The sequence below is a fragment of the Myxocyprinus asiaticus genome, chromosome 24 (genome assembly GCF_019703515.2).
Source record: "Myxocyprinus asiaticus isolate MX2 ecotype Aquarium Trade chromosome 24, UBuf_Myxa_2, whole genome shotgun sequence".
Lineage (NCBI taxonomy): Eukaryota > Metazoa > Chordata > Actinopteri > Cypriniformes > Catostomidae > Myxocyprinus > Myxocyprinus asiaticus.
Genome location: NC_059367.1, coordinates 8,016,164 through 8,043,030, shown reverse-complemented (window position 1 = coordinate 8,043,030; position 26,867 = coordinate 8,016,164). Strand labels below are relative to the sequence as shown.

Below are 26,867 nucleotides of genomic sequence, written 5' to 3'. Positions count from 1 at the left end.
ATGAAGAAATCATGAACGGAGTCTGGCACATTAAACTTACAGTCATGTAGCTACTAAACTAAAACACAGGCAGGGTTGGGAGGGTTACTTTTGAAATGTATTCTACTACAGATTACAGAATACATGCTGTAAAATGTAATTTTGTAACGTATTCCGTTAGATTACTCAAGGTCAGTAACGTTTTCTAAATACTCTGGATTACTTCTTCAGCACTGGATTTTTTCACTTGTTTTGACTATAAAAACTCTACCAGTTCAGTAAGACAAAATACACATGTTAAAAATACATTCTCTGAAAAACCTAAATATCTTATACAGTGTTGTTTCTAAAACAAGATCAATCAAATTGATTTTTAGATATTTTTACAGGAAAACAATAAAAATTAAGAAACAAATCATTAAGAATATGATTTTTGCCATAATACCAAAGATCTTACTAGAAAAAAAGAAATTATTATCCAACGTGAATTTTCTTGATAAAAAATATGATCAGTGCCTGGTAACATGTGCATGTAAAATGGCTAGAAATAGCATTTTAGCTTAGCGTAAAGCTGACAATTTACACAAGGTTTATTTCTATTTCTTCTGCTCCAAACTTACTTCAAACTTACTTCTCTGTCTGCTTGTATGAATGTAACACATCATAAGAAAGTGTTTCACCGCTGTTCAAATGCACTTTGGATCGCATCATTTATATGTATAAATGTTTTCCATCTGAAAGGACTAAATATTAAATGAAACAAATGACAATAAAATGCAAAGTAATCTCTTCAGTAATCAAAATACTTTTGAATGTAACTGTATTCTAATTACCAATGATTTAATTTGTAACTGTAGTGGAATAGTTACTTATATTTTGTATTTTAAATACGTGATCCTGTTATGTATTCCGTTACTCCCCAACCCTGCACACAGGCATGAAGTCACTGTGTAAGTACATAGTTAATAGCTACTGAAAAATCTCTAAAGAACCGGCAGCAAGTTCAGGGAATTTGTAGAGCAGACATGAAGGTGTGGAAGCTGTCGGAGAGAGTTGTCATGATAGTCCATTAAGTTTCTGAAAATTGTGTTTTTAAAGAGTCTTTCCCTCATATTCTTTCTCAACTCGTTATAATGAGCATGCACAAAGAGCTGCAAACTGCTTGAAATGCATTAATAATAATGTACATTCAGAATTCGCCTCTCCATTCTGTTCACGTTTGTTGCTTCAGGCAAATAATAAGTGCAAGAACTTGCATTCCGTCCGCTCATTTGGATTCACCCCATAATCGGCTTTTCAAACTTTTCTAAGAGTAATTAAATTCCACACTGAAAATTTAAATGATCTTAAAAAGGGTTTCCAATGGGATTCTGAGTAGGTCTTTGAAAGTTTGCATTATGTAAATCCTGGATCGTAATTTGGAAACGTACAAACATACAGCACGACAAGTGCAGTCCAATTGCAAACGAATGACTCATATGAGCTTCTATCTTTACAATGAATTGGTCAAAACAAGTCACAAACGAGTCGGTGATACTTTACAGTAAGGTTCCATCCATTAACATTAATGCATTAGGTATCACGAACAAACAATGAACAATATGTTTTACAGCATTTATTAATCTTAGTTAATGTTAATAAAAATACAATTGTTCATTGTTATTGTTCATGGTTAGTTCAGGTTAACTGATGTTGTTAAATAATGTTAACAAATGGAACCTTATTGTAAAGTGTTACCACATTTGTTAATCTTGGTTAATGTTAGTTACAACATATACTAACACAGTTTTAAAATCAAAAGTTGTATATGTTAAGTAAAGGATAATGTACAGTCAGCCGGTTATCATCACACAGTAAACCTTGACAGGGTGATCAGGACCCCAACGTGTAGCGGAGGTGTCTTGTATTACCCTGAAGGTGTTTATTTTGTCATAACAACTGTCTGACTGTACATTATCCTGCTTATTACATGGCTACTAACCAAATCAATAAATACATGGACATAAAATATTAACTTGCATTGAAAATGTGGAATTTGAGAAGAAAGAAATCGTTGAACAGCTGAAATCAATCTCGGTGTGCGTCAGAGATCTGTTGATGTGAAAGTTACTGTCTGACTCCTCCTTATTCAGCCTATTACAAGACAACTTGCCAAACAAACAATAAATGTACGTGAAACAGATTTGCATTGAATTTATGTAATTATGTGAGAAGAAATAAATCGTTGAACAGCTGAAATCAATCTCCGGTTTGCGTTGGAGTTCTGTTTGTGTTTATTTTACATCTAGATGTTCACTATGCATCTTATTACAAGACTACTTGCCAAATAAATATATAAATGCAAATGAAACATTCATTTGAGTTTAAATTATTTCATTAGCATACTTGTAGAGATCGCAGAGTGATATGTGAGGCTGGAGAGATGGCTCGCAGAACCCGGATGAGTGGTCTGATACGTGGATGTGCGGTTGTTACAGAGCAATAATAGACTGCTAGATGGCGCCATTGACCAATCAGAATAGAGTATCCCAGGCCACCGTGTAATAACATTAGTTAATGCACTATGAACTTACATGAACTAACAATGAAAATTTGTATTTTTATTAACTAATATTAACTAAGATTAATAAATGCTGTAAAAAAATATATTGTTCATTGTTTGTTCATGATACCCAAAGCAATAACTAATGTTAAAGAATTGAACCTTATTTTCATGTGTTACCACAAATGCTGTAAAAGTATTGTTCATTGTTAATTCATGTTAACTAATGTTGTTAACTAATGTTAACAAATGGAACCTTATTGTAAAATGTTACCAACGAGTCTCGAACTCATCTGTCTAAAGTCTCACTAGCTGATTTTTTTCTCAGATTTTCAGTCGTAAGCTTCATTTAAACACGAATGCACATAAAATGGCTTCACACTCACTCAAAGACTCAGTCAGAGCAGTTAAAGGGGTCATTTCATGAGGAATCAATTTTTCCTTAGTATTTTGACACATAAGAGGTCATTCTATTATAAAAACATACTGTTAATTTCAGAACTCTCAACTTAATCCCTGATGCAATAAAAGCATTTATTGAAACCAAGCTGCAAAAATGCCTCGTTCTCTACTTCCGTGACTTCCCTACGTCACTAGGGGGAAGCCTTTAATTCATGACTGCCTCTACAGTGAAAAAACATCAACACATAATTTACATCATCACATACATCATCTTGAAGTTAGAGCACAAACCTGGACGGCTTCTTGCGCTTATCTGCTCTATTTTTAATTGTTAGTGTATGTAAACATGCACTAGATGGAAGTCTTTGACCAATTCGATGTGTTTCCGGAGATGTGTGCATGATGATACTGTACAGTATATTTGCGCGCATTTTGCTTCAGTGTGCTTTGGACTATGTATGAGCATTTCTTTTGGGTCATAACAGCGTGGATTGCCTGAGGACCAGTCAATACGATACAAGCTTAGCAAAGGAACTGTTATTAAAGGACGGGGCAGTTAAATACACTTGGACCTGATAGCAAAACCGTAAGTAAACAGTTTAATTCATGAATATTTCATATTGTCAGGACTATTTGATAGTTTAAGGTGCTGAGTGTTAACAGTTGTGCTTCAGATGGACAGTTTAATATATTTGGATGCAATGTGTTGGATTTTTTTAGTGTAAACCTTAAAATATTTAGTTTTTTTAATGTTGTGGAGCTTGTTCTTTCTCTTCTGATTGAGTTTAAAATATGGCTGTATATGAGGGGCTGCACAATGTTAGCCCATCAAAACAGTGGCCATTTACGAAGACGTTTTAAGGAGGCGTTGAGGCTAAAACCAAGCGTTTCAAAAAGAGGGCCAGAGACAGGGTGGAAAATGATAATATATTACTAAATTATGACTGTTTTGGTGCAAAAAAAAAAATTAAAAAAATAAATAAATAAAAAACTTTACTAACATTATCAGTGGACCTCAGGGAAGAAAGAAATTAACATTTGACTCACTCGAAATAGTCTAAACCAAAAACCGTTACTGTGTTATGGTGTAAAGGCTTGTGAGACTTAAATCAGTGTAATTACTAACTGATAGTTCATACAAAATGTAATTACTAACTGATAGTTCAAAAAAAATTTAAAAGATACACATTTTGTTTTAAAACATTTTACTTAGAGTAGTTTATAGTATATAAACAAAAAATTGTAAATGATATAATATAGATTAGATCAATTATTTGGTGCTTCCTCACAAGTTCTAAAAGAATCATTAATGGAATCGTTCAGTGGATCGGAACAGGAACCAGAATTGTTAAATACCTTACAATTCTCAACCAAACGGATGGTGACATAACATGAATGTAATGCAGGCCTACAAGAACTCCAAGCCCAAAAAAGAATTAATCCAAATGATGCTCTTCGCAATCACGATCTGCATATGAAATGCTTAGACGAAATGCTTATATATGGCACATTAGCATTCTCTCAGTGTGCGTCTACCTCTGCAACCTTAAACATATGGAATTATTCCGTATAATCCTCCAGCAAACATTGCATGAAGCAGTAAAAGCGTTGAGTAGCCGGTCCAGGGTGGGGATTTGCTTGTACATCTCAGCCCAAAGGTGTGTGTTATTGACTGTGTAATCATGCGCCAGAAACACAAATGAGGCTTGTATAGCCTTCTCCGAAAATCCAAGCACATACAACCATAACTGCAGCCCGCTATAACCCTTCTTTTGATGACTCTGTCAAATGTCAAGTGCTTGCCAAGGGCAATAATGCTAAATCAATAATGCACATTAAACTGAGATTGCCATGGAGTTTTATGCCCTCTGATAAGCGTAAAAAAATAAATATTGTGCATTCTATGGAGAACTAAATCACTAAGTTATAGCAGAGTTAGTGATGATTGCTTACAATAAATACACACCAAAAGGTGCTTTTTTCCTTTTCTTTTTTTATGAATTGCTGCTGGTTATTGAATTACAACGGCTGTTATGTTATGATCCACTGAATTTGATAAGTTTTGCATTTCGACTAGTAATTTCAAGAGGACATTTTAAAGCCCAACCCAATACAGTGATTTATCCCCCAGTTAAAATATAAAGATTAAAAAATAGCCCTTATAGCTACTTACCGATAAAAGTCTCCATGTGACTGGGCGAACATCACGTGGGATTCCTGACCAGCTATGCTTTCGTAACTCCTCTGTATGAATTTAAAAAAAGCACACACCCATACACATTAGTGGAGCATTGTTAATGTATACTTAACACATACAATCAATCAGGGCTAAAACTTAATTAACACTTAAAGCATGCATTAAAAGTTCATATGTATGATGTGATCATGCAAAATGTACATTAAATAAACAGTCATCTTCCATCACAGGACTGGTGACACTCTAATTTACAGTTCTATCCTCATATTCAATAAACAATTATTTTTAATTAGCAAATACAATCTCACTTTTCACAGCTATGCCACCTTGATCTATGGTAACTCCAATAAGAGGGTTATGCCATGACTGCACATTGATTTTAAAAGTTATGGCTTGAGATTACATGTAATTAAGCAGTGGCTTGGGATGTTTGGAGAGCACATTCAGACATGCAAAGACTTTGGAACCATGGCCTAGCAGTACAAATATGTTGAGCTGTGGAGCTCACATGGGCAATACAAGTTCAAGTCTGGCTCATTTAATTTTTCAGAAAATTTTCAAAAAAGCGACAAAAGACCAAATATAAAATTAAAGCAAAAAAGGCGCAGACACTTTCACTTAAAAAAATAAAAAATAAAAAAAATTAAAAAAAAAATCAGAAGCTGAATAATTCCAATGCTTTAAATTCTCTTTTTTTTTTATTTTAATTTTTTAATTTTTATTGATTCCATTAAACAAATTAAATAAACATAACAGAAAATGTGGAATCAAATTATATTAAATTAAACCCTTCCCCCCGAACATCCCCCCACCCCACCCCGACACAAACACGCATGATGGTCATAAATATTTAGAAACATAAAAAAAAAATAAAAAAATAAAACATAAAAAGTATCCTTTCAAAAAAATAAATACATAGATAAGAATGCACACACACATTTAAAACTACAAATCCCTCTCCACTGCCCCTCCCCGAGAGACATCCAAGTTTCCCAGCCTTCTACATGACATTTCTTCAAATGCCGCCACCCTGCCCATCTCTGTGCACCACTCTTGAAATGAGGGCGCTCCAGCTCACTTTCATCCCCATATCCCCTACATTAATGACCGCCCCATTGCCTACAATATAGAGTCTGGGGCTAAATGAAATTTGAGTGCCCAATACGTCACACATAAATCTCTGAACCCTCAACCAAAATTCTGGGATCTTATCACACCAACAAAAACATGGGTTGTGTCCCCATCTTCTGATTGGCATCACCAGCAGGTGGATGTGTCTTTAAGACCAAGAAATACAATCTAGAGGGGGTCCAATAGAATCGATGTAAAATCTTGAATTGCATAAGGCGCACCCTTGCATCTATAGATGTAGATTTGATGTTTTTTAGACTCCTAGCCCACACTCCCTCCTCCAATACAAAGTTTAAATTTTCTCCCATAATCTCTTGAGAGAAGTTGAAGCTCTGTCCCCCAGACTCTGAATTAGCAGGGAGTAATACACTGATGCCTCATGACCTTTTCCAAAAGCAGTAATCACCACTCCCAGAATATCTGCTGCTTTAGGGGGGTGTATGCTATTCCCAAAAATAGTTAAAAGCAGGTGGCACAGCTGTAAATACCTAAAGAATTGAGAACTGGGAATCCCAAAATGTTGAACCATATTTTCAAAGGATCTCAACACTCCACTCTCATATAGCATATTAACCTCCCTCACAAATCCACTCTGTCCAGCAGAAAGGGGATTTATTAACACATAATTTTGGGTTCAGCCATATGCTCGAGGCAACATTTAAATAAATGTCCGAATTAAACACTCTGGACACTTTTGTCCATACCGAGTGCAAATGCGAGATAACGGGTGTAATTTAACTTCTCCAATAAGGGGGAAAGAGGGCAACCCTGCCGGGTGCCCCTATCCAGAGTAAAATAATCTGAAATTAATCCATTCATTTGAACCGCCGCTACCGGGTGTCTATAAAGTATCTTAATCCACCTAATAAAAGTATTCACGAACCCATACGTTTCCAAAATCTTAAAAAGATAATCCCATTCTACCATATCAAACGCATTTTCGACATCAAGTGAGATGGTAGTGACCGGAGTCTGATCGTTTGCTACTGCCCACATGACATTAATGAAACGCCTAATGTTATCAGAAGAGTTATGGCCCCGAATAAACCCCACCTGATCTATATGTATAAAAGATGTCATAACTTAATCGGTCAGCCAAAAATGTTGACAATATTTTAACATTTAGCTGGGTCAGGGAAATTGGATGGCAACTCTTACACTTGCTTGAATCTTTGTCGTTTTAAAAAATCAGACTGATCCGGGTTTGTGTCATGGTTGGCGGAAGCTTTCCATTCTTTAATGATTCCATATAAACTTCTAGCAAAAGTGGAGTCAGTTCTGTAACATAAAATCTAAAAAACTCAGCGGCAAAGCCGTTTGGCCTCAAAGCCTTGCCTGTAGGCAAGGCCTTAATTACCTCGCCAAGCTCCTCCAAGGTTATCTCTGAATCAAGAGAATTCCTTTGCTCAGTCGTCAGTTTAGGAAGTTCTAATGGTTCCACAAAGTTTATAATATCCTCATCAGAAGACGAAGACTTGGAACTATAGAGATAAAGATAGAATTCTTTAAAAGCATTATTATTATCAATGGCTGAGGTATATATTTCACCACCAGCAGATTTCACTGAGGGAATGGTAGAAATAGACTCTCTCTGTTTTATATATCTAGCCAGAAGCTTCCCTGCTTTGTCCCCTGACTCAAAGTATGACTGTCTCGCCCTGAATAGCCAAAACTCCACCTTCCGTGACAAAACAGTATTATATCTGTATTTCAATCGGGTCAATACCCTGATGCCATTTGACGACATTCGGTGCTTCAGCTCTGCCTTGGCACTTATAATATTCCCTTCCAATTCCACAAGTTAAGTGCCTCCCAAGCCACGCCCACAGAGGACACTGAGGACCAGTTGGTCTCCATATAGACATTGATTTCAGCCTTTAGCATCTGTTGGAATTCAGGATTTTGCAAAAGGGATACATTAAAGCACCAACTATATGATTTCTTTTTCTCCATATGTGGCAACCCCTCTAAACACACCAGGGCATGATCTGAGACTAAAATGTTTCAAATTGAGCAATCAGCAAATGATGAAATGAGGGACTTGGATATATAAAAACAAATCTAAATTATAGCCCCTACCAGATGGGTTCAAAAGTCTCCAAATATCTGTAAGACCAAGATATTTACACATCCTGTGACGCGTCAATGTTGCTCTAGGGGGCTTGCACACTTTTGCTTCACTATGATCAAGGACTGAGTGCATCAAAAGATTAAAGTCTCCTCCCAATATTATATCATGAGGGGTGCCAGCGGCTTGCAACATCCCTTCAAGATCTATAAAAAAAGCCCTGATCATCAAGGTTAGGTGCATAAATATTAGCCTAAATAAGACTTTTCCATGAATTTAAACTAAAACAATAATGACTCCTAATATTTTCATCCTAATTTATCTTTAATCCGTTTGAGACATTTGAATTGTAGATGTTTACTTAGTGTAATGACTCCCCTGCTCTTACTCGAGCCAGCACTAAAGAAGACATGCCCACCCCATATCCTCCCAAATTTTTCAGCTTCCTGTGGAGAAAGATGCATTTCTTGAAGAAACACTATATCATATTTCTTACACTTAAGTAGAGAAATAACCTTCCTTCTTTTTATGGGGTGCCTCAACCCATTCACATTCCACGTGGAGAGAGACAATCCACTCATATTAACATTTGACATATTAGAAAACTTAGATTGTGTGTCAAAAACAAGATTATAAAGACCACATTCCAACATTAGTGCAGCCATCAAAACCCGAATATCCCCCAGAACAAAACAAACAGAAAAAAGAAAAACGGGTGCATTAACCCCGCATACAACAGCACCAACTGGCGTCCATCCCTCCAAACTCAAACAGTCCATGCACGCCTACAAAACCCCCACAACAACTTTGCCGTAGGATTGCTCAAGTCCGGTGTTTTTATACAAATTTTGTGAGACAGAATTACACAGCAAAAGATAATCTATAAAACAAACTCCAGCCAAGAGGCAGAATAAGCACAAAGAGCATGTAGATTCATCCATAAAACTGTCCTGAAGGTGTGATACTCTACAAAATAAACTCCAGCCGCTAGGCGGAACCAGCATAAAAAAGTGCGCAGATTCTGCAAACAGTCAAGCGAATGTTCAGTGAGCCGGCCCACTCAGCTGCAATGTGAGTACAACAAGATGACTTACTCACTCCATTGACTTTATGAAGGACATTGCTAGGCATGTGACATTGTAGGCATGTGAATGTTTTATGGCCATCCTTTCTCTATTCTCAATTTGACCGGGAATATCAGTGCAAAAGTGACCTTCCGTTGATGTAAAAGTTTCTTGCATTCCTTGAATCAATCACGTTTCTCTCTTGTCAAATTCGCAAGTCTGGGAACAAGAAAATGCTGTGGTTCTTTCAAGAAAGCCTTCCTTTACTCCTCGCCTCACATATCACAAGATCTTTATCGGATGATCTCAGAAATTTGGCCAGAATTTATCTGGGCCTGTCTCCCTCCGCGGGTTACCGAGCAGGAACCCTGTGAGCTCGCTCGATTCCCAGTTTATGGCCTGCTATGTCGAGCAGATTCGGAAAGAGCCCATCCAGGAACTTCAATGCATCTTGTCCCTCTGTTCCCTCAGGAACTCCGACAATTCGGACGTTATTCCACCGGCTACGGTTCTCCATGTCCTCCAACTTCTCCCAGACACCCTCCAAATCCACCTTGGTCGCTAGTGGATTAGCAGATAATTCCCTCTCTGATGACTCCAGATAATCTATCCATTTCTCAACATCAGTGAACTTCGCCTCCATGGCAGTGATCGATCGACGTATCACAGCAAGATCCTCAAAGTCAGCAACAACCTACATCAGCATTGCCGACATGTTCAGCATCTCTCGCCGCATTTCCCGCACCACCCCGTCTAAATCGACTCCCAGGCTTGCGGCCTACTCGGGGGCATCAGCTTGAGCACGTTAGTGTCTTTTAATGTCTCCAGAGCCCGAGGATTTTGAATTCTTTGACATATTGTCCTCCTAGTAGTGTATATCAAATCTCACCGGTTTATGTCAAAAGTATTAAAACTAGCAAAGTCCGCAGAGCTCGCCGTTCACACGTCCGATCCTCGCATGTCATCATGTTACTCTCCAATGCTTTAAATTCTTAGAAAAGTAAAACTAGATTATATTCAAGTAATATCTCATATAAAGTAAAAGAACAATTTCCTATATTACTTTTTTGTTTTTATAATTTTTAAATATTAATATTACATTTTTTGAAGAAAATTTTGTGAAAAAGCTTGCTGCTATGATAAAAGATTGTTGTGGGTGGTTGATATGTGGTTTCAAGGGTGTTTGGTGTGGTTGCTAGGGCATTACAAATTGGTTGCTAGGGTGTTCTGGATTGCTAGCAAAGTCAAAAGAGCCCACCTCCAAGGCTCTATGATATTCAGGTTCCTCTTTCAATGTAATTCTATATTTTTTCGCCTGTTTTACCATCCACCAGGTTAAAATCGCATTACTGGCAGTTAAGAGCATGAAACCATAAAAATTCAAGCGTTTCAAGAGAAAAATGTATTTTCCACCTATATCATGTTAATAATTTATCAATTGCAAAAGAGTCATATCAATGCATTTTGATGTTTGCTTTTAAGGACAGTTTTGTTTTCTTCTGTACTGGGTCGCTACTTAATGTCTAAAGTAAAATCTGAGTCCTGAAGCAAAACCAATTAAGACAAAACCACTGCTCTTTTTCTGACTTTTTGAAGATTTTGCTGAGCCCCTCTGGGTCATCGTAATCAGTGAGTGTAAAACCAGTTTTCACAATGTCAATGAAAACTTAAAGGCTTGCTGAGCAACGTCTGTTAAGACGGCTACTGGGGCGTTTTGAGTTAGAACAAACACAAAAGCGCTTCTAAAATACTAATGGTATTGGACACCTGCCAAATGCTATACGATAGCAGAATGATGAAAGATCTCAGAATCCATTATAAAACCAGAATTTTGTGCGAGGAACCCCCTCCAACATTATCACAGGCACATTTTTCATAAGGCACTGTGAAAGAAGTGCATACACATTATTTCCCTCCAATGACTGATGGGTCTCATTTCTCCAGTGATTTCTGCCTGTTGCTCAGAAAGCAAAGAGCAGAAGCTCAAACTTGATTATAAAGGGTGCAGGAGTGAGTTTCTTTGAGAAGATCATTATAACATCAGCAACACAAATGAGAAAAGGTGCACACAGAAGTAGTTTTTGTTCTGGGAGCTTGCAAGTTCGCTCAAAGAGAAGATCGTTGGAGAACACAGAGAGAACAGAAGGGCCTCCCAGCGTGAACTCAGGAAGACTGGGATAACACTATGGATGGGATTCAACCATCCTGACAACCAAAACTGTCTTACCTGGCAGAGAAATTTAGCAAGAGGCAGAAATACAGGCAAGTTGCAAACACATGCAAGGGTTTTTGTGGCTTTCTGCTTTGAGATGGTCTAAACACTGATGGATTTTCAAAGAGTTAGTTTACCCAAAAATGTCCCCGATTTAAACCTCAGTTGAAAATACGATGTTAGAGTTGGTAAGTTTGAATCATTTCTGTGAATAAGTTCATAATGTCAGTTGTAATTAGGAGTGGGTAAAAATATTGATTTCCCAATGCATCGCGATCTCCATTTGAATGATATCGATTCTTAAATCCCAAGATCGACCTTTTACTCTATGCACAACCAAAGTCCTGGTGCAACCCTTTACCTAAATGAGAGGAAATCACATTAGCAACCAAATTTCACACTATGTGACTAAAATGTATATATTTGGCAACTGGCTGGTAAATTTTTACATTTCACACACCAGTGATTGTGTAGTATAATGGTGGATTATTCAGCAGCGAGATCCTTTCACTGTGTGTTGGGAGTAAAAGTTGTTCCGTGTAATGTGTGTCCAAAGACGAGATCCACGTGACCCATTTTTCATTGAATAATGTCTATTTAAATACCCTTTCTGTTCTCTACAGTCATTTGTTGATAAAAAAAACCAAACATTTAATTTTCATTACGCATAGCAGGGATGAGATTAAAGCCATTAGAGTCCTGTTCCGTTAACATGCGCTCATCTACATATGCTCTTTACAGAAATGCCGGGTTTGTTAAAAAGACAGTACCGGTTTTAGAACGTGTTCAACAAATCAATGTTAATACTTGTAAATAGTAAAAAATTATGCAATTAAATAGCGAAATACAATATTTATTGTTTGAACATGATTTATTGATTGATACATGGAATTGTTAATTTTTGAAAAATGATGAAAAACTAATAAAATATAATTAGTAAAATTTATATTTTCATATTGTACCTAGTTAGACCTGTATTGTATCTGTATAATTAACAGCATTAGCTGGGAGAAAATTACTTTCAAATGTAAGCAAAAGGGACATTATAACTGACATACACCCATATGAATCGTTATCGAAAGCTTATGAATCAGAATCAAATCTGTTTTAATGCATCGATTAGAAACTCTAAATAAACTTTTCATTTGTGTCATCTTCCAAAAATGTTCATAGAAGTCTAACAGAAGTTTAGTAAAAATATACAAAGGTAAATAATGAAGGTAAATATTGCTGTTTATTTGGTACTTGGTTCTAAAAAAAATATTAATTATCATCCTTGTGTTCATTTAGTGAAAATGCATGCCTTGGTTCTTTTTTTTACTGTATAGGTAAACTTACTGTATTAAAACATTTTGAATCTTCTTGGGAACAATGGCTGTTTGGTTGAAATTATGGTTTCTGTGATTAAATAATAATAATGATAATAAAAACACTCTTTTAAGCTATTTAAAGGAGAATACCTAAATATTGAGATTTATACTGAATATCGTAAGAAGGCTGAAAATATTGACATTGATTTTTTTAGCTATATCATCCAGCCCTATATAACACATTAAGCAAAGTTTTCTGGTTTGGTTTGTTTTAAACTTACCCAAGTCTGTGTTGGGGCTGGTGAGCAGCTGCTTGAATTTGTCCAATCGCGTCTTTTCTCTCACCGTCATGGGCGGAGCTCCAGATGCGTTCTGGTCTGAAATGCGGGCAACCAACGGAATGACAGGCCGTACAGGAAGTGACTGCTGTTTCTGCAGAGTATTGCGTGCTAGACAGGAATGGGTAGGAAAAAGATGCTGAACATTATATAAAGCATTAGATTTTTAGTTGCCCAAGATTATGCAAGTAATAAGTTAAACTCTGTAGTTTGGTAATTTATAACAAAGTTACAAAACGCAAGCTTGCTTTCATTAAAATTAACCTACAAGGTGTTAATAAATTTGAACCAATCTGGAATGCATAATTTTATCCCCACCCTTACTCTAAAAACAATAAGACCCACTGTACAGATAGGCAGAATTTTAGACTTGGTCACCATTCACTTTGATTCCATATATCCAATGAAAGTAAATGGTGACCAAGTCTAACATTCTGCCTAACAGCTCTGGAAGAAAGTAATTTGGGTTTGGAACAACATGAGGGTGAGTGAATGATGCCAGGATGTACATTTTTGGGTGAACTAATTCTATAAAAATACACTTACTGATTTTGAACTTCTTACCATGGCTTAGCTTAGAAGTAGCAGCTACCAGCCTACCTGCATTAACATTCAGCTGGACATCGCTACAGGACTTCGCCACCCTGCCATTGGCTGGACCGCTCTCCTCATCCATTTCATCTTGATCCAGCTGTGTGCTGATTGGCTCCTGCCTGTCTAGTGGGTGTGGCTCTGGCTCTGTGTCCTCTGGGGCTTTGAAGAGTTTAAGGTGGGGCATTTGAGGCATGGATCTTGATTGGACAGGTGAGGATGAGGACTGTTTAAGACAGAACATATCGTAATCCTCTACATCATCAATGTCCCAAGCATCATTGGTGCTCCGTGCAAATTCGTGGAATGTTGATGTTTTTTTGGATTTGGTGTTGATGCTGCTGGCCTTAGGAGTGTCTTGGAATCTGAAAAATGTAGCAAAAACAAATACTGTATATAATTTTAAAAGCAGCTATAATGCACAGATCAGTGGTTCTCAAATGGTTTTAATTGACTGAAAAAACTTGAAATGTATTAATTTAACACGTACTGCATAGGCCCAACCATATGTCACATTTATTAGCATGACATTGGCTGAATAGGAAAACTGACAATTCTGGTTTCTAAATGTCTCTGAATTTTAATGATTTCACACTCTTTGGCAGCCAACTCATTGCAACAAATTGGGGTGGCACAAACCATGTTTTTACCTTGTGAGAGTATGTCAAGAAACCTGTCCATGTTGGCATTTGCCTAGCTTTAAAATTTGCAACAAAATACAGTAGAGTTTGATAGGACATGCAAACTTTGACATCAACAATAAAAGAGGATGGAAGTGTTTTCTCCAACTTTTTAAAACGTTTATAAGCCCAATTCACTTGCTACTGTAACTATACATGATTATATGGTTATTTGCATTTTTTTATTTGCATTTAGCATTGTTTTTCCATGCCATATCGCAACCTTATCAGAAATGCAAAAAATGTTTAGGACGCAACCCATCGGTTGAGAATCACAAACACAGAATACATACACTGAAAAAAATATTTTGAGGTGTAGTAAATATAGCAGAAAATAATACTTTTTACATTGAATAAGTTTGTGTAACCTTGAAAATATTAAGTAAATTCTACATTTGTACTCAACTCAAGCATGTAAAAAGGAATGCTCTAGCTTATAAGTAAATATTATTTATGTTTCTTTGTTTTCTTCATAATGCATCATCATTTATCAATTCTAGTTATATTTATTAGCTAATTTTAAATAAAAGAAGTACATTTAACTTAACTTTTCGAAGTCGGCATTCCCAGTATGCATCAGGCTTGAATAATTAATGTGCTTGCATGGATTCACTGTTTGCAAGTTTATTTAAAAACAATTTATAGATGATTTTGTTGCAATGTTTGATAACTTCTTGTTTTGTGAAGTCTGAAGTTAATTTTCTTCTAAAAAAATTAACCATTCATGGTGTGCTGATTGTTACAGTCATCATGTTTTGTGCAACAATATTGAGGTATGCGTGTGCAGCTCTGTATCTAAGGTGAATTTTTAAGGTGATGTTGTCTAATAGACTACATAGCGTGCAATATGCTTCAATGTGGAAGGCTTCCGTATGTATGTGCTACATGATTAAACTTGTGCTTATATGGAAAGTTCAAAATGTGAAATGTTCATCTAAATGTTTTACGAACAATGTACATCAGATTTGTAAGTAAAAGTTACTGTATTAACTGACATTTTTAAAGTTAAATATGCTCACTCTAATCAATATTATGTCATGAAGTTAAGTAGATTTTACTTAATTTAAGACCATTAAAATGTACTTAGGAAAACTGTGTGCAAAAATGTGTGAAATAAAAATGAACTAAACCTTACTAGTCATGTTTTCTGTGTAGAATGATGTACAGTTTGGTAAAAGTAACACAGGAAAATGCATGACAAATAAACTATAAAATGTCAAAAGTTTGACCAAAAAAAAAAAAAATAATAAAGTTGAAGAGGTTTATTCCTATCTTGCATTCAACAAGATGCATTCAAAAGAACAAGTTTAGATGGATTTGGGCCATAATGAAAAGGTAGAAAAAATGAATAAAGAGAATGATGGGAAAATAACTCAAAGAGCAATGGTTTATATGACATGCAGACAGTCGACAGGTAGCAGCACTTACGGACAGTGTCTCTGTGGGTCCAGAGGGGGGTGCTGTGCTCCATATACTGACTGTAAGCTAAGAGAGAGAAAAAGTGAAGTGTGCTGGGAGGGTGAATATACAGACCCCCATATAGGACAGGGAGGGAAATTATTTTCTGAATTAGATTGTGTTCCCTCACAATTGCTTTATTCATCCCTAACAGAATTTAACCATGGTTTAACTAGAGTAACCATATTTTAACCGTGATATTCGTAGAAAAACCACATTAATTATACAGGGTAACCAAAACTATAGTAAACAAAAACAAAACAAAAAAAAAACAAACAAACAAAAACAAAAACATTAATTTGTGATACAAGTGGTTTTTAAAACTTATCCGATTCTTACCACAAAATGGTTACATAGTTACTTCAGTTTTACTATAGTGAAATCATGGTTAGTGAATGTTTTTGGTGAAAACCATGGTTTAGAAAAATGCTACATGTACCACAAATTATTAACTATAATGTGACTATAGTAAAACTAACCATGTTATTTTTGGCAGAATGATAATGATTTTTTACCATAGTTTTCTTTTTTATCTGTTATGGTTTTACCACAATTATCATGATTAAAATAAGGTTACTGCAGTAGGCTAAAACAATGGTAAATTTTGTGGTCATGTTGTACTACAAATACCATAGTTACTATAGTAAAATCATGGTAAATTGAGGTTACTCTGGTTTTACTACAAATACCATAATTCAATAATGATTACAGAAGAAAAACCATGCTCAATTTTCATAAGGGATGGATAAAACTATTGCAAGGGAATGCAGAATTTATTGTGAGGAAATGCAAAACTATTTCAGAAAATAAATTCCCTCCCTTTCCTCTAAAGGGCTCAGCATGAATCATATTTCACACACAAGTCAAAAGTAAAAAAAAAGAAAAAAAAAGAAATCATATTTAGCATAAAGAAAATGAAGCCTATTTTAGGATGATTGAGATTTTTGCATCGTGCCATTTCCCTCCAAAATCTCATTTCTGTAACGCAGAGTAAAAATCTAATTCTCATTACTGTACTGAAGTAATGTGCATGACGCGTGTATGCATTTTAATTAGATTAAGTAATTAAATGTAAAGAGAATTCGGGGTATATATGCATAATTGTCAAAAAATAATGTCACAATGCAAAAACAAAATTCTCTGATAGGCTTTATTTTCTTTATGCTAAAAAAAAAAAAAACACTTTTTTGGGGTACAATTTGAGAGACATTTCTCAACAGTCTTTGAGAGATTTGCTTCTGAACAGAAAGAATGAGCCAGAAACAGAGAGAAAAGAAAATAATACAAATCTGCAGCTCTTCAGAGATAAAGAAGACCATTGTTGAGCAAAAGTACAGATCTGCTAGTATTAAGTGACAGCAGAAAATACATCTCAAATTAAAAGCCAAGAAAACTGTTGTCACTTCTACATTACTAAAACAATCCAAGTATAAATCTCCAGAATATTAGAGGCTATTGTGAGTTATTGTGCAATTTCCTGCATAATTGTGAGATAACTCAGTGCTGCAGTGGTAAGCAGAATTTTCAGGGTAACATAGGGCGCTAGGTGCGGTCACATTGTTGAAAGGAAAAATAACAATGTTTTTTACAAGGCCTCTTTCTGTTCATAACATTTCCGCTGAAATCAACAATACTAAATGTATTATGTGCAAATGGGAGCACAGGGTAATTGGCAAAGGGAAACACAATGCAGCTGAAACACGGCTCATCAATTTTTATGCGAGTAAAAAATTAAAGGTAAATTACTTCCAGATATGTAAGTAACCTGCCTGCATTTACATTAAATATGGGGTTGTGAGTGAGGAGCATATTTGAGTAAGTGAGCGATTTTGCCAGAGGGCATCGTTATCTTAGACACATAGTTTTTGGGGTTTAAAGCTGAAGTGTGAAATTTCTGCAGCACTAGTGTCACCAAATGTTAATGCAAACACAATGACTGTTTACAAAAACAGGTTTCCTGGGGCCTGTTCTTCGTACTTCGCTTAAAACATCTGAGATCGAATGACAAATGCCAGATCTTCTAATCCTGATAATTCCTCTTGCTAATTGGGTTCTTCAAATGCACGTGCAGATTTGATTTGATTTATCTGAGATAACTGCACAATCCTGTTTTGATTGAAAAGAGAATATATATCAAGAGACAAAACAATGATCAGCAATGCAGCGATAGGTCGGCGACACAGCAGGCCTATGTGATGATGTCATAAGCTTTAGCAAAAGCATGAACATGATATAAAGAATTACACGTGTGTATTTATTAATATACACTTATATAATGGATTTGTAATTTGTGTACAGTATGTGTGTGTAACATTATGAATTTCTACATGGAAATAGGCCTATACAGTATTTACATTTATACTATTTCTGTATAAATTAATTTATGGAGAGATGTCAAAATTAATGTTAACTCCAGCCAAACAGAAAGTAATTTTTAAAAGGGAACATAGAAGAGTTCTGAATAAATGACATAAGTAACTGTAACATTATTTTTAAGTTACACTTACTTTTGATTTGCTAGTTTTTTATTTCAATGTCACAGATGTTACATTATTTTTAATTGCATTATGTCCTAACTTTAATTTGCAACATTGTTCTTATTATTAATTCAATGTATTTAACTACATGAACTTCTGTTGAGCTTTAGAGGGTGCTCAAAACCAAGGTCAATGCAGACAGATTACATTAAAATGAATGCATGAAAAATTTTGAAAAATAATGGAGATGAGAGATGTAACAGGTGTTTCTCTTCACCCTGAGTAGTTCTGGTTGCTTTACTCACCCTCGTCGTTCAAAATCAGTATTACATTGTATATTATATTTTTATATATATATAAAATATAAATACTATCTGTTTCCAATATGCATCATAACTATATAGCAGCAAGGTTCTCTCTTAGAATTTCAACATTTTCAATGCATTTTCTCAACATTAAATTACCATTTTTAATTTAACTGGTGAGAACTGACTTGAACTCTTAAAGGAATAGTTCACCCAAAAATGAAAATTCTTTCATCATTACTCACCCTCATGTTGTTGCAAACTTTCTTTCTTCCGTGGAACTCAAAAGGAGATGACTGGTGATTGGCATTCTGCCTAATATCTACTTTTGTGTTCCTCGGAAGAGAAATTCATACAGGCTTGAGGGTGAGTAATGATAACAGAAATGTCATTTTTGGGTGAACTTCCAATTTGTTACAGTAAATGTTAAAGGTATCTGTCAAGAACAATACACAGTTGTGCTCAAAAGTTTGCATTCCCTGGCAGAAATTGTGAAATTTTGTCATTGCTTTTGAAAATATGACTGATCATGCAAAAAAAAAATAAAAAAATAAAATAAAAATAAAAAACTGTCTTTTATTTAAGGATAGTGATCATATGAATCCATTTATTATCACATAGTTGTTTGGCTCCTTTTTAAATCATAATGATAACAGGAATCCCCCAAATGGCCCTGATCAAAAGTTTACATACCCCTGAATGTTTGGCCTTGTTACAGACACACAAGGTGAGACACACAGGTTTAAATGGCAATTAAAGGTTAATTTCCCACAACTGTGGCTTTTTAAATTGCAATTAGTGCCTGTGTATAAATAGTCAATGAGTTTGTTAGCTCTCATGTGGATGCACTGAGTAGGCTAGATACTGAGCCATGGGGAGCAGAAAAGAACTGTCAAAAGACCTGCGTAACAAGGTAATGGAACTTTATAAAGATGGAAAAGGATATAAAAAGATATCCAAAGCCTTAAAAATGCCAGTCAGTACTGTTCAATCACTTATTAAGAAGTGGAAAATTCAGGGATCTCTTGATACCAAGCCAAGGTCAGGTAGACCAAGAAAGATTTCAGCCACAACTGCCAGAAGAATTGTTCGGGATACAAAGAAAAACCCCACAGGTAACCTCAGGAGAAATACAGGCTGCTCTGGAAAAAGACGGTGTGGTTGTTTCAAGGAGCACAATATGACGATACTTGAACAAAAATGAGCTGCATGGTCGAGTTGCCAGAAAGAAGCCTTTACTGTGCCAATGCCACAAAAAAGCCCGGTTACAATATGCCCGACAACACCTTGACATACCTCACAGCTTCTGGCACACTGTGATTTGGAGTGACGACATCAAAATAGAGCTTTATGGTCACAACCATAAGCGCTATGTTTGGAGATGAGTCAACAAGGTCTATAGTGAAAAGAATACTATCCCCACTGTGAAGCATGGTGGTGGCTCACTGATGTTTTGGGGGGGGGGTATGAGCCCTAAAGGCACAGGGAATCTTGTGAAAATTGATGGCAAGATGAATGCAGCATGTTATCAGAAAATACTGGCAGACAATTTGCATTTTTCTACACGAAAGCTGCGAATGAGACTCACTTGGACTTCCACCATGACATTGACCCTAAGCATAAGGCCAAGTTGACCCTCCAGTGGTTAAAGCAGAAAAAGATGAAGGTTCTTGAGTGGCCATCACAGTCTCCTGACCTTAATATCATCGAGCCACTCTGGGGAGATCTTCAAACGTGCAGTTCATGCAAGACGACCAAAGACTTTGCATGACATGGGGGCATTTTGCCAAGACGAATGGGCAGCTATACCACCTGCAAGAATTTGGGGCTTCATAGAAAACTATTACAAAAGACTGCACGTTGTCATTGATGCTAAAGGGGGCAATACACAGTATTAAGAACTAAGGGTATGCAGACTTTTGAACAGGGGTCATTTCATTTTTTTCTTTGTTTCCATGTTTTGTTTTATGATTGTGCCATTCTGTTATAACCTACAGTTGAATATGAATCCCATAAGAAAAAAAAGAAATGTGTTTTGCCTGCTCACTCGTGTTTTCTTTAAAAATGGTAAATATATTACCAATTCTCCAAGGGTATGCAAGCTTTTGAGCACAACTGTAAATGTAAGTCAGCACATGATTGTATCAAGTCTTGCTGGAAAACAAGTGACTGAAGAGAAGGGTCATAATTAGGCAACATACTTTAAAAATAATTCCACCTAAAACGTGAATTGAGAAAAGTAGCCCCCCGTGAGGTTTAGGTGAGATTGCTGTAAAATTTTAGATGTTTTGTCGCCCCCCTCCTCAATTCAGCTTTAAATCCATAATTCAGTTATCAGGTCACGTGAAGACACATTCATGCATACAGTAGTATCAGTTTTGCATGCTTTGTTCCCTCTGTTGAATGAGATAAATTGGGGGAATTTAGCCACACCTCATCCACTCATGTTACTGCAGAACCCAGTCCACTGTGTGCCCTCCAACTGCTGTGGATTCACCTGAAGAAAAACTCAAATACCACGCCTCAATAACGGCTCTGCTTTACTCTAGTCTTCCCATTGTCTGCATTGTTTTTGTTATATGTCTCTATATGTACCGATCATGAGACCAAATCTTGCTGTTTTAATAAATATTAGGAATTTTGCAAGCTATGGCAGAGTGCTGGACAGTTTTATACATCTTGAGAACTACAGACCACTGAAGAAAAAAATCCTGAATTGCTACCATGAAAAAAATGCAAAAATTGACCCTTTTCACAGACTGTGATGAAGCATTTCTGTCCTTTTTAAGCCAAAACCTTCAAAAATAATAAATACACACACACACATTTGTGCATAAATAAATATATAATTAAATAATTAGATGTGCAAGGAGATATACAAATAATTAAATAAATGCACTCATTAATGGAAAAATAATATAATATAAATAATAAATAAATGGTTGGGGGAATCCAAAAACATTCAAATAAATGCAATATTGAAAGTTGATTTTTAACTCTATATTTCTTTAATCATTCATGTATTTCTGTATGTAATTCAATATTTATTCTTCCTTTGCACAACATGATAATGAGAGGATGTCAATCAAACATAAGTTGACAGAATTTATGGCACCATTGGCTGATCATTGTAAAAGTGCTGCGCTTGACTGACATTTATACTGACATTACCTAATTTTCACGATCAGTGAATTAATAAATTCATGGAACAAAAATTGCGAACTTCCGCCAAACCATGACACTTGAATATCTACCTGGTATTCACTCAGTAGTTTGACTGTAATGCCTGAAGAGCTGTGACATCCTCTCATTAGCATATGAAAAATAAACACGGAACTATGTACAGAAATAAATGAATGTAGAATTAAAAATAAACTTTTAATTTTGCATTTTCCCCAACCACTTATATTGTATTATTTTAGATCAGTGCATTTATTTATCTTCTCACACATTTAATAATTTATATCATTTTGTATGCACAAATATGCAGATTTATTTATTTATTATTTTTGCAGGTTGTCCATAATTTAGCAGCGCAAAAAAACAAAACTTTTTTTTTTTTATTTGAGATTTTTTCATTATTTATTTATTTTATATTACCCTGGTATTGATAATAATAATTAAAAATAAAATACAAATAGGAATACAGTTGCTTAGGAAGTGACCATAAATTTTGGAAAGTTGTGGAAATGTAATAGAGGATTTTTCTTTTGCTACTGGAGCAAATGGAAAATAGCTACAAATTTTATTTGCTCTGGTCTCCCATTCATCGCTATAGAAAATCACCCAACCATAGTCTACTTCCGCATTCCAAACCCTGAAATGTGAAAAGGGTGCATTGACAATTTTTGTATTGCATGGCCTAGATTGTGTGTATCAGTCTGAGTATAAGTTTTAAAAACAAAAAATCCATCTCCAAGTTTCTCTGGAAGTTTTTGTTTATCTTTAATGATAAACACCACAAATAAAATCCATGCTATCTTAAGACAGAGTCATTAATGTATAACTGATCACCCATGGTAGCAGTACTAATCATCTGAAATCATTGCAAGAAAGTTCCTCTTTATGCTGATTATGCAACTGCCTAATACAATATCTAGTTTACAAAGCTGAAACTGTGCAGTCATCCAAAGCCCTCTGATGAAAGTCAGCAAGTCATCAACCACACAGTAACATGAACTGATTCCCTGCTGAGCAAACTCAAACTCTGTCTAGAGAAAACAAAAGGCCCTTCACTGCATAGTAATGAAAAGAAACTTAGCTAATAGGCCCAAAACATTGCATTTACACATAATAGTTTCCTTTATAAATGTAACATTAAGCATGGTAACCATTGTTTAGTAGCATAGCACAGTCACTGCAGTTATTAATACTAAAGTAAAGTAAACACATAATAAATTAATATGGAATCTCCTTCAAACAATGTAAGAGTCAAAAAGTCATTTTCTTTTCTTTTTCTTTTTGTTTTGTTTTTGATGACTGATACTAAGTTACCACAGCTTTATTGTAGTAGCAAAAACTGTAGTAATCAAGGTATTTTGATTGGAGCTGTTGTTACCAGGGTGAACTTTTGTACGGGTTGGTATAAAATCAACGATTACTTTAACTTATGGCCATGAGTGTAGGTCAAATGAACTGTGCTATGCCCCGAACAATCTCGTTTGACAAGCACTTTCAAATGTCTATGAAGTCAAAATAGGCAGAAGGCGCCAAGGATGCGCAAAATGTTATCTAGATATTCTCTAACACATTTGAGACACAGTCATAGGGTTTAGTGCGCATAGCGGGTGGTCAGAGCGGAAACACAAATATAAAATGACACCTGAGCATAAAACAATATAATTAAACTACTTTAAGGAGCAAAATAGACTATAAAATTCACCTTCCGGGAACCTTTGCGTTTCTCCTCCAGAAATGAATTCTGTTGTCGGTGGCCATGGCGAGAAGGCACCCAATATCTCTCTCAAACAGCCATTAAACCGGACACTACGCCTTCTACCCACTTGAGCGGATGTCCAACGGCGATAACGCTCATTCGTTGTGTTTATTGCGGGTATTTTGTCAACACAGAACGAGCTCACAGCTGTTCGGGATGGACGTCGCCATCTTGGTGGTGCGGGAGGACGAGCTGTGATTGGCTGAAATGTCGAACAGGTGTAACGGAGCGAACCAATAGGGTTTGAGATTTATTGGACGGAGTCGCAGTTCAAGTATTTTGTTATTCTTATTTATTGATTGTTGCATGCTATATCTGATGGTGGTTTATTGAATCAGATTTAGTCAACTTTAATAGCAACGCGTTTACATTACCTGAACACACATATACATATATTACCAGTCCATATATATTATTACCTAATATAAAACTGTGGTAACTTGATATTAGCCACCACTGTTATCAAAACGAAATTAAATACAGTAACAGAAAGATTATTACTGTCTGAAGATCTTATATTTGTTATGATCAGTGTCTGGTGTAATTCGATTACAAAGTAATTAGGTACTGTAATCTAATTACTTTTAGGCACAAAAATAGTGTAAAGCATTACATTCTGAATCCTTGTAATCAGATTACAGTAACTGACTTTCAATGAAAGTAATTACTTTTAAGTACATTACTTGGGCTACAAATATTTCTATAAAAAAATATTATTTATGTGTAAAATAATTCAAATGTGAATTCATATGTATGTCTGTTTGCGTTTCTGTGACAGCTGAAGGGCGTGACAATGAACAAGGAGAAAATAGACCATCTTTAGTGTTTTAGAAAGTAACTTAAAAGGAAAGTGATTAGGAATGTGATTACTTTTTCAATGAAGTAATCAGTAAAGTAATCGGATTATAATTTTAGAAAAGTGGTTAGCAATTTGTAGTAGATTACTTTTTTTTAGTAACTCATCTGGTTATGGCTGCCCTGTAATATACAGACAATAAAGGTTACACTATAAAAGTATAATGAAGAGTAGAGTAGAAAAGAGTAAACTTTATTTGATTTTTTTATTGCAGTGTTGCAGCAGCAGTCATAGTTCAAACAGAAATATAAAACATATAATCTACAGAAATAGACAAAATACAAATATATAATATATATATATATATACTCACAGTGTATATACAGCTATAGAAAAAATTAAGAGGCCACTGCAAAATTATCAGTTTCTCTGGATTTACTAATTATAGGTATGTGTTTGAGTAAACTGATCTTTTTTGTTATTTTGACCAGTTGTCATTTTCTGCAAATAAATGCTCTAAATGAGAATATTTTTACTAGGAATTTGGGAGAAATGTTAGTACTTTATGGAATAAAACAAAAATTAAAATTTTACTCAAACACATACCTATAAATAGTAAATCCAGAGAAGTAAGTCCACCATTTTGCAGTGGTCTCTTACTTTTTCCAGAGCTGTATATACACTGTGTATATATATATATATATATATATATATATAATTACACCCAACACTGGTATTATATATTTTATTATTTAATTAATAACATGATTGGAACTGTGTGCTTGATTGATAAAAATGATTAATAAAACATTAATCACATTGATTGTATTATAATTATTATTACCATTGTGCATTATCATCATATTTCTGTAAATTATAAGGGCATTCCACTATAGTTCTACTGTAAGAACACAAGATGGCAGTAGTCGCACATAAAATTAAGGCACTTCAACCCACAGCTCCAGGCAGATTGGTACAGTATATTTAAGTAACAGACTATTTCCACTATTCCACCAAGTCACTGCTGAGAAGAAAAACTCATCTCTTACAGCTGATTTATTATTAGTTAATTTTAACCCTCAAGTTTTGTTGAGACTGGCTTTACTTTCTATATGTATACCATTCAGAAAATCTTATCATGTGAAAAATCATTGCAATTATTCATGTTTTTTATACCCAAAAAGAAGTCATGTAAAAAAAATATTTTGAGGATGTATGAAGCATGCAACCAAGTTGTTAACTGAATCATAAGATTAGGAAAAGTCCTTAAATATCAACGTGATAATTTAATGTTAAGTACATTTCAGAGATATCAAAAAAGCCATTTAAACAGAACATGAGTTAAGTGTGTGTGTGTGTGTGTGTGCACTTTAAAATATAGTTTCTTTAATGAATTTGTTATGAATTGCTCTATTGTAGTATTATATAACACCAACCGTATTATATATAAATAGAGCTGCATGCAATAATAACAAAAGTTTATAGCCTATTATTACAACATATAACAATTATAACAGCTGCAGATGCATGAATGATTGAGTAAATGTGCCTGGGCAAAGCAATTTTGTAAACATCCTTAGTGGAAAGTTGGAAATGATACTTCCTGTGAACTGTAGATGGGGAATAAAGCTTCCCTATTGTGATTCTTCGAACCTGTTGACTCAAATAGCCCTTGCTATTGTTATTCTACAAGGGCCCTTAAAAGGGAAGAGCTTCATCAACATTCATACTGTAACATTATTCTTCTGACACTCTTGAGTTTATCTGAGTTCATGTGATTTTTTTCCTTTAATAATCAGCATGTTTTACTGTTTTTTTTAATACCTTAAAGAGCTTATAGGGAAACTCTGAGGTGGATTTATCATGTTTGTGTCCCTAATGGACGTGGGAATGAGTGTGAATGAGTTCACTCCCACTTCTGTTTGTGTGTTTGAGACCCTCCAGGTTTAAGAGTCGCCCCTCATTACCATGCTTCCTTTGAGTTCATTCAGACCCGAGACACACACACATGAAACAAAGAGACGAAAGGTCACGCGGCCTGCGGCCTTCAGGAAAGGCATGGCATCTCTGGAATGCCACATTATTTTCCTAGTAATTCCCACATGTTTTTTTGTTTTTTTTGAAGAGTTAGTGTGTGAGAGTGTGCTGTTGATTCCTCAGTGCCACACACCCCCAGAGAAGGTTTATCAAGTGCATGCAGCAGTCCGTTTGTCTCATTGGTCAGCAGTATGCAGACAGGAAGGCTTGAAAGACAATATCCTGCTATGGCAGCATGGATGTCAATCTTTTCCAAAGGGGGAAAAACACACACAGAAGCACTTAAAAAAAAAAGTCTGTAATTCTAACAGAAAAAGAATGTAAAAATGCTTCAGTGAATTGCT

At 35.4% G+C, this 26,867-nt stretch overlaps 1 protein-coding gene across 3 annotated transcripts in view; it reads right to left on the bottom strand.

The window, feature by feature from the left end:
* The window catches only part of LOC127415039 (TBC1 domain family member 22B-like), a 103,324-nt gene extending 79,468 nt beyond the window's left edge, over nucleotides 1–23,856 (bottom strand). For 2 of the 3 annotated variants that reach the window (XM_051653518.1, XM_051653520.1), the window contains exons 1-5: nucleotides 23,637–23,856; nucleotides 15,943–15,999; nucleotides 13,844–14,199; nucleotides 13,187–13,354; nucleotides 5,097–5,167 (exon numbers count right to left, since the gene is read on the bottom strand). In XM_051653518.1, the coding sequence (XP_051509478.1) occupies nucleotides 5,097–5,167; nucleotides 13,187–13,354; nucleotides 13,844–14,199; nucleotides 15,943–15,999; nucleotides 23,637–23,692 (708 nt within the window). In that variant the 5' untranslated portion in view covers nucleotides 23,693–23,856. The remainder of the gene's footprint in view (nucleotides 1–5,096; nucleotides 5,168–13,186; nucleotides 13,355–13,843; nucleotides 14,200–15,942; nucleotides 16,000–23,636) is intronic. The other variant, XM_051653519.1, reaches the window with a different exon arrangement.
* Between the last annotated feature and the right edge of the window lie 3,011 nt (nucleotides 23,857–26,867).